General features: G+C 40.9%; 1 protein-coding gene across 21 annotated transcripts in view; it reads right to left on the bottom strand.

Moving 5' to 3' along the window:
- The window catches only part of Cdc42bpa (CDC42 binding protein kinase alpha), a 211,874-nt gene that overhangs the window by 51,289 nt on the left and 146,893 nt on the right, over positions 1-13,692 (bottom strand). For all 21 annotated transcript variants that reach the window (XM_076548064.1, XM_076548060.1, XM_076548071.1 and 18 more), the window contains 5 exons: positions 10,901-11,148; positions 8,165-8,270; positions 4,569-4,693; positions 2,734-2,839; positions 2,178-2,326 (listed from right to left, as the gene is read on the bottom strand). In XM_076548064.1, coding sequence (XP_076404179.1) covers positions 2,178-2,326; positions 2,734-2,839; positions 4,569-4,693; positions 8,165-8,270; positions 10,901-11,148 — 734 coding nt within the window. The remainder of the gene's footprint in view (positions 1-2,177; positions 2,327-2,733; positions 2,840-4,568; positions 4,694-8,164; positions 8,271-10,900; positions 11,149-13,692) is intronic.

Below are 13,692 nucleotides of genomic sequence, written 5' to 3'. Positions count from 1 at the left end.
TCAACAGGAGTGTGTTTGTCCTCTGATAAGAAAATAATGACTTCAGCTCAAGTCTCACGGCATCATGCCACTTCAAACCAAATTTGTAGCCCTGTGTTTCTTCTCATGCTTTTGGAAGTTTTGATATTTCTGAGCCAGATGGATTTTTTAATTTACAGGTTCATTTTTAACGTGAACTTACTGTTGTTCCACTGTTACCCACTAACTGATTGTTTTCAAAGATTTATTTATCTTTATCCACAAGTATGGATCTGTGCCTGTGTGAGTTTAAGTATACCACATGCATGCAAATTCCCTAAGAAGGCCAGAGTGTTTGGATCCTATGGAACTAGTTACAGGCAGCTGTGAGGTGTGTGATCTGGTTGCTGAAAAATCAAAACTTCGTGCCCTGCAAAACCATTAAGAATGCTCAATTACTGAGCCATCTCTCCAGTCCTGTGACTTATTTTTGAACCATCTTTATATCTAATCCAATTACAATTTTTCACTTTATCATTTCTGTATCTGCAATAGAATTTGCTGCTGTTGTGAAAAGAATTGACAGGTATGTTTACTAGCTAACTGCCCTGGATACTAGGAGTTTGCTTATTTTAAATAAATAAAGGAGCCTGAAAAATAATCATAATTATTTCACCATTACAAAACTTAACATCTGAAAAAAACCAAACCAAACCAAAAACCAAACAACCCCCCCCCCCCAAACTTAACATCACTAAAATGAGCATCTGTAAAAGCTCTATGGCAGAGGCTGCAATTTTCAGGTGTCTGTATTTGTTCTGACAGTAAAGTTGTATTCTATACAGAATGTGAGAGTATTTCAGATTTAACAGAATAAAATTTGAGCCAACTAAACTTTAGAAATAAGGGGAAAATAAAGAGTGAAATATTATTTAAAAATAATAAACCATCTATGGATAAGCTTAAAGAAAACAAGGCTGTGTGAGACTTTCACTAGAATTACATCTTTTCCTTTTCAAATCTGCACAACTGTTTCTGGCCACCAATTTGTGTGCATTTGTCTGGGTGCGTGTGCACTTTGTGTGTATTTGTGTGTATGTGTCTGGGTGTGTGTGTGCACTTTGTGGAATTTGTGTGTATGTGCTGGGTGTGTGTGCACTTTGTGTGAATTTGTGTGTATGTGACTGGGTGTGTGTTGCACTTTGTGTGTATTTGTGTGTATGTGTCTGGGTGTGTGTGTGCACTTTGTGTGTATTTGTGTGTATGTGTCTGGATATGTGTACACTGTGTGAATTGTGTGTATGTGTCTAGGTGTGTGTGCACTCTGTGTGAATTTGTGTGTATGTGTGCACTTTGTGTGCATTTGTGTGTATGTGTCTGTGTGTGTGTGTATGTGCACTTTGTGTGAATTTGTGTGTATGTGTTTGGGTGTGTGTGTGCACTTTGTGTGCATTTGTGTGTATGTGTCTGGGTATGTATGTGCAATTTGTGTGAATTTGTGTGTATGTGTCTGTGTGTGTGTGCACTTCGTGTGTATTTGTGTGCATGTGACTGGGTGTGTGTATACACTTGTGTGCATTTATGTGTATGTGTCTGGGTGTGTATGTGCACTTTGTGTGCATGTGTCTGGGTGTGTATGTGCACTTTGTGTACATTTGTGTGTATGTGTGCACTTTGTGTGTATGTGATTGGGTGCCTGCACGAATGTGAAGGGCAGAGGTCAGCACCAGGTGTCTTCCTCAACAGCTTTTCACCTTAGTCTCAGAGACGAGTTTCTCACTGACTTTGGAGTGCACTGATCTGGCCAGGTATCTAGTGAGCCATGGAGCCCTCCTGTCCCTGCCTTTCCAGCCCTGGGAGTCTGGGATTACAGGCAGATGCCATGGCTCCAGCTTTTTCTTTTTTTTTTAATGTGGGGATCAGAGATCAAACGTCAGGTCTTCATGCTCACAAGGTATGCACTGTACTGACTGAGCATCTCCCCAAACCTGATCATCACTTTTGTTGGCTGGGGGCAGAGCTGGGGGTCAGACGCAGGGCCCTGGGCATGCCCGGAAGCACTGTACTATTTGATAGTATTCCCAACCATGTGATCATCACTTTTTGTTTAAAAAACAAATACAAAACAGCAGGTAGGCACCTAAACATGCAACTTTGTTCCACATACTTTTCAACAAACTTATAAACTATTGTTATAGGACTAAATTATTGGTCCTTACCATTCTGTTATGATGTTAGATGCTTTAACTTTATTTAGCTCTTCCTGGATGGCCTGCTTAGCTCTTATTTCTGCATCCAGAGCTGACTGTAACTCTAGTCTAGCTGACATGTCCAGTTTTGCAAAACGACGCATTTTCCAGGGCATATCCTATAGAATAATAAGATTATGCTTTAGTTCTTCCTACTTTATTCTGAACATTTAAATTTTATAACACAAGTGAATCTAGAAGCTACTTTATATCACTGAAACTCAGTGGAACTGGCAAGCAATTTGTGAAAATGCATTTTTCATCAAATCCAGAAATAACAGTCAATATGTATAAATGAAAGTAAGTAACTGGTTTTTCTTCTCAGCTCCTTCAATAATGGCCAGCTGTAAAATAACAGCTGACAGTGACATTTTCCATTTTCCTGAACTGGAAAAGACCTAAGCTAACTATTTCTCATGACAACTCCTGCAACAAGTGAGGAGAGCCTGGGTCCTGGTCGTGAGACACAGCGAGCGCTTCCTGCTCTCCGAAGAGGTGAGCGCCCAGGTGAGGCGGCAGAGCTTACTGTTGCTCGGGTCCCCAAGCTGGAATTTCTCAATGCTTCTAATTCTTCTGTCATTTTAGAAGCTAAGGCCTGAAGATAGCCTCGCGCATCCTTTTCGTCACTCACCCTGGAATACACACACAAGATGGACATGGAGTACAAAGTCAAAGACGGAAAACTTCAGTGGGGTATGTAAGTTAAAGCTTCACTGAGAACTAAGTCCCAAACCCTAGATACTTAACGAACCCTTTCAATCACCCTGGACCACAAATGATAACTCTTTAGGTCTCACACTGAACAAGTGTGGGGCTTTCTGAAGACTACTAAGATTTCTCCTTATGTGGATTCTGACATTTCATCTCACAAAAAAACATGCATACTTTCTTTAAAGCTGATGTAAATTGGATTTAGGAAATTTAAAGTACAATATTCTGCAGAAATCAGAGTTATGCTATAACAAAATACTCCTGTTTTCTAAAAGTATTAGTATTAATAATAATGATTATTATTAATCACGCATGCCCACACATTTTTTAAAAAACAAATTTCCTACTGTTGAAATTTCTAGTTATTTCAAACTGAATCGTGGGCCAATAAACATATGTACCACAATGCTTCACTATGACACTTAAGTCTATTTTATTTATGTTTCTTCACAATACTTTGTATTTAGCATCTTAAGTTGGCAGTTATTTTCCTGTAGTGTTTGTTTAGATGATGCTACTCTTTTCTTCTGGAAGACCAAGAATTTGAGGTCAGCCTTGAGTATGTGATGAGAACTGTCTTTTGAATGAATGAGTAAATGAATGAATGAGTTACTGAATGAATGAATGAATGAATGAATAAATGAATGAATGAATACAGATTGCTTCCTTCATCAGGATCACTTCCCATTCTCCAGTCACTGGAAAACAGAGAGGTGGTCTAGAATAATAGGTTTTAGAAAAATCATTTATAAAGCAATTTTTCAGCTCTATCTTTTGTTATTTACAGATCCATGATCAACTTGGCTAAATGTTAAAATGGTTCTCTTTAGAAATATAAACCCAATGATGTGGATATAAATTAAGCATTAATGAACTAACAGTTGTATTTTTTGGTAACATAGTAAATTTCTACAATCTGGGCACGTCTGCAAGCATTAGTTACCAGAACTCTACAGTTAGGTCAGTATAGATATATTTGGGCTATCAGAGTCAAGTTACTTAATACATTTTATTCACGTTTGATTTAAAAGGGATGTTAGGAATTTGAAAAGGGAAATTGAAAACTGATTAAACTCAAAATTAATAACAGGAAATTAAAATCTTCAATAAATAATTAACTGGATTGTAGATACATAAAGTAACTATTCTGACATAAAGTTAAATGGGTAAAGATTTAAATAAATACAAAAGTTATTAGGAAATAAAAGTCTTCAATGGATTTCGCTTTCTCCACACAGTATAAAATATGCAGATTTTTATAAGCATGGTAACAAGCATGTAGTGAATCAAGATGACAAAATTCATACACCAAATAATCAAAATTAGTCCCAAGAGCAGAGGAAATAGTGTGTGAGGCTGAGCCGCAGTCACTTAGTTAAAAATGCCTGAACTGATATACTTGCAAACACAGTCTTGTTCACCTTCTACATTTTTCTCAGGCTATCGGTTGCTTAAAGTAGTCATAAATATGCAGTTTTGACCTTAGAAAAGAACATCAAAAGCAAGTGGATGTGTTTCTTGGGTTCTTTAAAGGCTCACCTTTTCCCTTCTTGTAAAGTAACTTACTTTCCACCAAACAAAGAAGAGGAAGGGTGTTAGGACTTCTCAACCCCCCCCCCCCCCCCCCAGCACGTCTGGAAGAGCACTCACCACTGGATTATCTCTGTGATTTGGGCTTCCCAGTGAGCAACTGATTCTTTCTTGTCTGCTAGATCCTTGACCTCTTCTTCTAAGTGCTGGTTGCGTACACTTAAGTTCTCATACAGCGTGGTCAGCTGGAAGGCAGTGTGAAGGCGTGAGTGGCTTTTAGCAACAGGACTTCCCCGGACTTAGACACCCGCTGTTCCATCTAATAACGCATAATCCTCCACTAAAGTGTATGTCTTTTTATTATTCCACACTACACTGAAGACAGAATTTGGGAATGAGGAGCACTTTGAATTTTCCTGTTTTCTTTGCTTTTCCTCACACCCTACATGAAACTGGTTCTAATTATGAATATTCTTCATCTACTTGAAAAACATCATCCAATCTCCAGATAACAACCTCTCTTCCTTCTCTGTCGCCCCCACCCTCCTTTTTCTGCAATTGCCATGTTAACTTTAAAAAAAAAATCTTATAAAGAATCACAAGCAGCCGGGCGTTGGTGGCGCACGCCTTTAATCCCAGCACTCGGGAGGCGGAGGCAGGCGGATCTCTGTGAGTTCGAGGCCAGCCTGGGCTACCAAGTGAGCTCCAGGAAAGGCGCAAAGCTACACAGAGAAACCCTGTCTCGAAAAACCAAAAAAAAAAAAAAAAAAAAAAAAAAAAAAAAAAAAAAGAATCACAAGCACATACAAAAATGGTTTTTTTGAGTCACCATGTGGGTGCTAGGATTCAAACCCAGATCCTCTAAAAGAGCAGCCAGGGGATATATGACCTGTGACTCAGGGGATATGACCCCTTTTTGGACCTCCATCAGCACTGTGTGCATATGATATACAGACATGCAGGCAGGCAAAACATCCATGCACATAAAATAAAAATAAAGGTTATAACAAAATAAAAGGAAATTGTGCACAAATGAATGCCAGTCCAAAAGAACAGAGAAAATGAAATAAAACAGATAATGTACTTAACAGTAAAAAAAAGATGCTGTAAGTGAACTCTCACGAGCCCAACACCCAACTTCCCGACTACCACACCTCAACAGCAATCTCTTATCATTTGTGCTCCAGGAAAAAGAATGTGTTTTGACCATAAAAACTTCTTTGTAAAATATATTCTTTTAAAATGATGCTCTTTCATTTTAAATATAAACATTTTGTACCTAAACTTAAGAAACCTGAGTCTGGGGAGATGGCTCAGTCAATAAATTTTTGTTGTGCCAGCGTGAGGACCTGAGTTCTGGGCCTCAGCACACGTGTGAAAAGGCCAGGTGTGGCCGGGTGCACTGGAACCCCGGTGTCTGTAACCCCAGCACAGGGCTGGAGTAAGAGGACCGTGGCTGCTCACTGGCCATCTAGCCAAAGCAGTGACTCCCTCCAGGTTCAGTGAGAGACTTTAGCTTTAAAAAAAAAAAAAAAAAAGAGGGACATTTACTGAGGAACACCTAGCTTCTACTCACCTACCTGTGCATGCACAAACACACACATATATATCACACACACAAATGTACACACACACACACCACACACAAATGTACACACATATACCACATACAAATGTATACATCTATACTACACAAATACTTTAAAACAAACTTCCCATTGTTGAAATTTCTATTTATTTCAACATGCTAAAAAAAACAAAACAAAAAACCCAAACCACCCAGGTTGGTTGAGTTAAATCATGATCCACTGCGAATGTGTGATATGCTTGAAGTATTTTATTTCCAGGTTTCTTCATGAAACCTAACATGTAACATCTGACTCTGGCAGTCACTTTTTGTGGTGTTTGGAAGGTGCCTTTCTTTCCCTCCTGGATTGCTTTTTTCTTTTCCCTACTCAGAGTTCAGCTTTCAGTCTTTCACCCCGAGCACCATATGCCTTCTCTGGCTGCTTTTAGTATCCTATGTCGGCTCCTGCTTTGGGCAGGTCCATGACTGAGAACCTTTATAGTTTTTGGTATTTAAAAACGTGTACCTGTTTACATACACACACATTTTGAATAATTTAGGCCATTAACTTCACATATTGTTTATGTAACAGTCTCACTCACCCTCCTTTTGGGAAACCCATTATCTGCACGTTAATTCTTCTTATCATTTCATCATCTTCCATACCTTTATGCTCCCTTTTTGGTTTGTTTTGTTTTTGGGAGCCCTGCCCAAATCTAATCTCTTTTATTTAGTTAGCTGTTATTTACTGGTCTGTTTCTAATATGCTGCTAAAACTTTCTATAGTGTACTTTGGTAATTTAAATTTTCAAAATTCTGTTTGATTATTCTGCATAAACTCCAGTTACTTGTTGAAATTCTCCACCCTGTCTCCTTGCTTGAACATGCAACCCAGTTACTTGAAGGCCAGCTCATGAGCACGGCCGGCTGAGCTCGCACACTTGTGCTGATGCCGACTGTCCCGTTTCCCTGCCCTCGGTCAGCTTTGCGGGGACCGTCTGGGTTTGCTGCCCTGCACGGCAGTTTCTCCACGCACGTCACACGTTACCGGTGGAAATTCTCTTGAGTTAAAACACTCAGGCTGCTGCGTCCTTCCACTTCCTGACGTGGTCCCCAGCTGCCACCAGCTGCTGTGTTTCTCTCTTCCTCGTGTTCCAGAGATCCTAGGTCGCCTTTTTAACATGTAAAGCTGATGGGGGACAATTTTCTGAGAAAAGCTATTCACAGAACTGTTCTGTGATGAGAAATCACACTGTCCTTAATTTTATAGGTCATCATGACTGGGACAGAGGAACCCAGATATTTGTTGAAATGTTATCATGAATATGTCTGTGTGGATATTCATGGATAAAACTGTTATTTGTGTTAGTAGTGAGTACTGAAGACTATCCTCTTCAACTGAGGCGGGCACACTCCAGGTAGAAGGGAACTGACAAGTCTGAAAACTCTGTTTTCAAGGAGAGACTGCAGCAATTCTTTGGTCTTTAGACTGCCGACGACTGGACTAGACCAGCACCAGAGGCTCCCTTAGATCGCCAATGAATGAATGGACTAGACCAGCACCAGAGGCTCCCTTAGACCGCCAATGAATGAATGGACTAGACCAGCACCAGAGGCTCCCTTAGATTGCCAATGAATGAATGGACTAGACCAGCACCAGAGGCTCTCTCATTCTCGACAGTGCCAACTGCAGCTGTTAGGACTTGCTGGAGTCTGTAACTTTAGCTAATTCATTATGATTAATAAGTCTCTATCTATAAAGCCACAGGTCATATATACACACACAAATGAGCTGGGTATGGTGGTGCAAGAATGTAATCCCAGCATTTGTGTGTGTATGGGGTAAAGGCAGGAGAATCAATAATTCAAGGCTAAATTCATCTATAAAATAAGTTCAAGGTTAGTCTGGGTTACATGAGATGCCATGTCAAAAAAGGTAGTGATGGGGAGGGGCACAGGAGGGCAAAAAGATGGGAGAAGCTGAACTGGAGAGTCTGACAGCGATGGTGTAACAAGACCTTGTCACACAGACACTGACACCTTGTGAGGACCATTAAATGACACACAACACAAAGTGACAATAATCATGACTAAACCACAGTTCATGACACCCAGCATGTACTAGACCAAGGGAGATTGAATCACTCACCTTATCAAGTTCACTCGTTAACTTTTTATTTTCTTCTGTTAATAAGACTTTTTCCCGTTCATATTGTTGTTTGAACTCATTTTCAAATTCTTCCCTTTCACTTTGACTGGCACAATTCAAAACAGAAAAGCAGAAAAAGGAAGTGGATCAAAAGTTAACCAAAAAAAAAAAAAGTATTTTTGTAACATTTATACAGCAACTACATAAGAATCAGACTGAAATACAGAACAGTCACAAAGAACAGAGTATGGTGACATGTAAGGACAGGCCGCATGAACAACCTCTCCAAGAATCTACAATGTGTTGGGCATGATAACACATGCCTTTAGTGCCAGCACTCAGGAGGCAGAGGGATCATGGAGTCTGAGACCAGCCAGGTCTGCAGAGTGGATTCTAGGCCAGCCAGGGCTACACAGTGAGTCTCTGTCTTGATTTTTTATGATGTAAGAGTGATGGGCTGGCTTATTTAGTCATTTAACAAAATTTCTAAATCATCTGTTATTTACCAACAAATAAATTCCTGTGAGTTTTATAAACAGGCCCTCTTAGAGAGTTCACACAAGCGCAGGAAAAGAAAATGAGTAAGGGAATGAATTTCAGATGGGTCATCACACACTGAGCCTGCAGCAGGCCACTGGCCGCCCCCCAGAACGCCCTCTCAGATGCTCACCTCTTCTCCCAACATTCTCCCCGAGTACTTAACCATGTCACCTGGTTTCAGCTACTACCTACTACATCAGTGGTTCTTGGAATCCACACTGGGAACTTGCCAGGGCTTTAAACTGCTGTCTTAATATATCCCACACCAGTGTCTCCCAAGCATTTCACACCCAACACTCCCAACTCAACACAAAAACCAGAATCACCTCCCTAGCTGACTTCACCCGTACCCACTTAGAATCTCTTCTTTTCTATAGGTAAAACTAAACATGCCTGAGTAAGGCTCGTCTCTTCATTGCTCTACTACCTTCCTTCCAACTCTACTGAATCATCTATTGGGCCAGTTTCTGTCAGATTACAACTGCGTTATCATTTCTACTTAGTAAACACCCCCTACCCCCCCCCCATACCTACACCTACACCTACACCACCACCACCACCACCACCACCGAAGAGCACAGTAACTGGAGGTAAACTTCTCCAGCTCCCATTTCACTGCTTGTTTGTGCAGTAACAAGTTCAAGCACTAGTGTTACTTGCACACTGCTCCACCGGCTCTCCTTCAGGGCTCTCATGACCATTTTTACACTGAGACTGTTGTTATCAAAGTCACATGTTGCTAAGCACAAGTGCCATTGTGTAATTCTTTTCACAATATGAGGTTATCTATACACCAACAGAGTTGACGCCCTTTCTTGATTGGGGTCTCAAAAACCACACTTGTCTGGTTTTCTTCTTATTGTTCTCTCTCTATTCACTTTGCTAGTTCTTCCTCATCTCCTAGGCTCTAAAGACTGCATTGCCCCAGAGCTCAGTTCTAGGACCTTCTATGCTCATTCACTAAATGATCGAATTCAGACTCATAGCTTTAAACAGCACAGGAGAATGACACTCAGGATTATATTTCCACCCCTGTAACCAGCCTACTCCACACATCTACCAAGCAGCTGAAGTTCATTTACAGTGAGCTCTTAACATTCTTACGGCCTGAGGCCTGCTCAGCACACTGAACAGGTGGGCTTTCCTTTGTACACAATGTTCTCACTCAGTCGCATACAGTCTACACTCTCTTTACTCTTCACTGGGATGTCACCTCAGTTCAAGCTCCTCCAGCCATCTCCTCTTCCCTTTTGTGCACAGAATTTAATCTTCTCATCAATGGCCATTTCCTTCTGCATGTCTGTTCTCAGCCCAGATCATTATGTACTGTGCTCCACACTTCCTTATGGACTTTATTGTCTCACCAACTGAGAGCGGGTTCCAGGAGGACAGCCTTTTGAAGTCAGTCTGTTCACTGCCATACCACAGTATGTACAATAGTACTTTGCATTTGTCAAGAATGCACCAGACTGCAAAAATGTGGGCTTCCAATATAAATAATACAGGATGCATGCCAAAAAAATCTATTCCGTTGCCTGAAACCTAGAACCTGAGTATTACTGATAATTCCCCCTGCTCTCTCTTCTCATAGATGCCCCCTTCTGTCCTGCAGATTGTCTTTTCAGCAGAATTTCTGAATCGATCACACTTTCTTCCAACTTCAGTATTACCTATGGACTACTACCTCATTTTACAGCTGGATTCCTCTGGATCCTTCCAGTCATTCTCTACAAGGTAGCAAGTGACCATCCCAAAATATAAATACTATCATGTAACTTTCCTTACATTCATTCACACATTTGCTTGTGTTTTGCTTTGTTTCCTATCTCATGTCTCACCACTCTGTTTCTCTATGTGTGCATCTGCCACAGTAAGTAGCACTTGTTTTCCGAATGTGTGACATTTCCTTTCCTGTGGGTCTCAGCCATTCGGCCACCTCTGCATGGACACCCCCACTTCCTTCTTCCTAACTCTTGAGGTCCAGCTCAGATGCACTTCTTCCCGGGAAGCCTGGAAGGCCCTTCTTGCACCTCTCCCATCTGCTTCCACCCTTACCCCTCCTCTGCTGTCTTTCCTGCCGCAGGACGTTGCCCCTGCTGGAGCTCGGCTATACCTACTGCCTGAGTTTCCCAGGACTTGGCACACAATATATACTTAGCAGATATTTGCTGGATGACAAAATAATTTGATTCTTACCTTTCTCTTCTGGTTTTCTCCAATTTGTCTTTTAAAACCATAATTTCTTTGTTGAGAGCAAGTTGCTGGCCTTCGGAGTCATGCAGCTCCTTTTTCAGGTTCTTAATCTCACTTGCATGTATTCCTTCTCTTTTAGATATTTCTTCTTCATAAAAGATACTTTTCTTTTCCAAGTCAGTCTTCAGTTTAGTTATCTCTTGCTGATGTTCTATGCTGCATATTCCTGGTGAGTAACTAATTTGTTTTTGCTATATTCATAACAAAAGATTAAAGAAACAAAATAAGAAGTAACTCTTTTCTATCAGGGACTATATATGCATATATGCATATCATATATATATATATTCTCACACACAAAGATGGACATGTAAGGCTATTATTTCTCTGGCACATATTACAAATACTTTCCTCAGTTTATATTATTTTATGGTCTATGTCTCTAGTGATTTCAAAAGTCTGCACACTAAGGTCAGAGATTAATCAGAACTTTTTATTGGCATTTATATGATTTTCTTTTGTTTTAAATTTGTTCTATCTTGCTCCCTAGTGCCATGATAAAGACTACGACCAAAAGCAACTTGGGGTTTATTACATCCTATAGGCTAAAGTCCATCATGGAGGTAAGTTAGTTAGGGCAGGAACTAAATCAGAACACAAAGGAGTGCTGCGTACTGGCTGTGCTCCATGGCTTGCTCAGCCTGCTTTCTCATACCGCCCAGGACCACCAGCCTAGATACCACCTCAAGTGATCTGGACCCTCGCACACAAATCACTAATCAAGAAAATACCCTCTAGACTTGCCTCTGGGCAATCCGACAGAGGCATTCTCTCAATTGAGGTTCCTTCTTCCCAGATGACCCTAGCTGTGTCAAGCCCATGAAAACTAACCAGCAAGACATTTAAATATTTGTCGAGGATTACTGTCAGGGAGAGAGAGAGAGAGAGAGAGAGAGAGAAAGCCTAACCATTTTATACCTAATAAGCAAGAGTCACAAAGTTTGCATTACATTCATGTCTTTAAAAGATTAAAATGGGGGTGGGCATGACTGAGTTAGAACATACAAGAAAAGAAAGAGGGCTTTTTGTAACTGTCTAGAAAGAAATTACAAAAGGTCTAAACATCTTCATATCTAATTAGGTAGAAAAACCAAACCAAAAACAGGTCTCTTAACTTCTAGGGAAAGACATTAAAGAGGAGGAGAAAAGTGTTTTCTGAGAGAGCATCTCACACTTAGGCCATGAAGGAACTCACTAAGTAGTCCAGGCTAGCCTCACATTCACCCTGCTTCTGAAGCCTAATACTTGAGTTACAGGCAAGAGCTACTGTCTTAGTTAGGGTTTCTGATACTGTGATAAAACACCATTACTAAAAGCAACTTGGGCCAGGCAGTGGTGGCGCATGCCTTTAATCCCAGTACTCGAGAGGCAGAGCCAGGCGGGTCTCTGTGAGTTTGAGGCCAGCCTGGTCTACAGAGTGAGATCCAGGAAAGGCACAAAGCTACACAGAGAAACCCTGTCTCAAGAAAAAAAAAAAAAAAAAAAAAAAAAAAAAGCAACTTGGGGATAATGGGTTTATTTCAGCTTAGAACTCTCAGGTCACAGTCCATCACTGGGGGAAGTTGAGGCAGGAACCTGGAGGCAAGAACTGAAGCAGAGCCATGGAAGAGCACCACTTACAGGCTTGCTCCTCATGGCTTGCTCAGCCTGCTTTCTTGTACAACCAAGGACCACCTGCTGAGGACATTGTACTGCCCACAATGAGCTCGGCCCTCAGACATCTATCATTAATTGAGAAAATGCCCCACAGACTTGCCTAGAGTACAATCTTATGGAGGCATTTTCTCAACTAAGATTCCTGCTTCCTAGGTATGTCTAAATTTGTGTCAAATTAACAAAACCCAACCAAGACAACCATCATGCCCAGCTGGAAGGGGAAAATTTTGGTTAAAATACATTGTTTTAGAACTCAGAATGAGATCTTCTGTGTGAATATTGCAGGTGTAACCAACTACTTTCTGACTGAATTTAAGGCCTGACTCATGGAATGGCCAAAACCACGTCTCTAGTGACAGCCTACTAGTTTTGCTAAATGGACATCAAACTGCCTTCTAAATACTTAATTTTATAGCTGAGCTATCAGCCCCCATTGCATCAGTTTCTTTATTCGGTGGGTGGCAGTTAATACAGAGACAGACTCACCACTGGACAGTACAGAGAGTAACAGACAGTGGAGTGCTCAGCCCTAAATGTGACATCACTATCATACCCTCCCCACAAGGCTTAGAGAATACCAAGAAAGAGAAGGAGGAAAGTCTGTAAGACATAGACATTGGGAAAGACTACTTCAAAACAGTGTCCTGGACACGACAGGGCATGTGCTCATGAACGTGATCACAGCAGCTGTGGCTGCTTGCACAAGACGTTCCCAAGACCAAGCCAGTCAAAATTCCAATGCAGATCAGGGAGGGGATCATAAGGCCCCACACTTAGTTAAGAAGCTGCTGGCTACGGGGGGAAGGAAGCAGTTTACTCAGAGGTATTGCTTCTGGTAAATTGCCTTTGCATGGTGGATGGCCTTATACCTATGTACATGCAGGCAGCTTTAGTTGAACTCAGTAGGGTAATGAAAAAAAAAAAGACGTGAAGTTGGCATGGGAATTCAGTGAGAAATTCTGGGAGGAGTTTGAGAGAGACAGGATAGATATGATTAAAATATACTGTATAAATGTATGAAATTCTAAAAAGTAAAAAATATATTTTAAAAAGAGAGAAGAAACAGAGTCTGAAGGCTT

The sequence above is a fragment of the Peromyscus maniculatus genome, chromosome 11 (assembly GCF_049852395.1).
Source record: "Peromyscus maniculatus bairdii isolate BWxNUB_F1_BW_parent chromosome 11, HU_Pman_BW_mat_3.1, whole genome shotgun sequence".
Lineage (NCBI taxonomy): Eukaryota > Metazoa > Chordata > Mammalia > Rodentia > Cricetidae > Peromyscus > Peromyscus maniculatus.
Note: the sequence above shows the minus strand (reverse complement) of the source record. Positions and strands in the feature narration are given on the sequence as shown.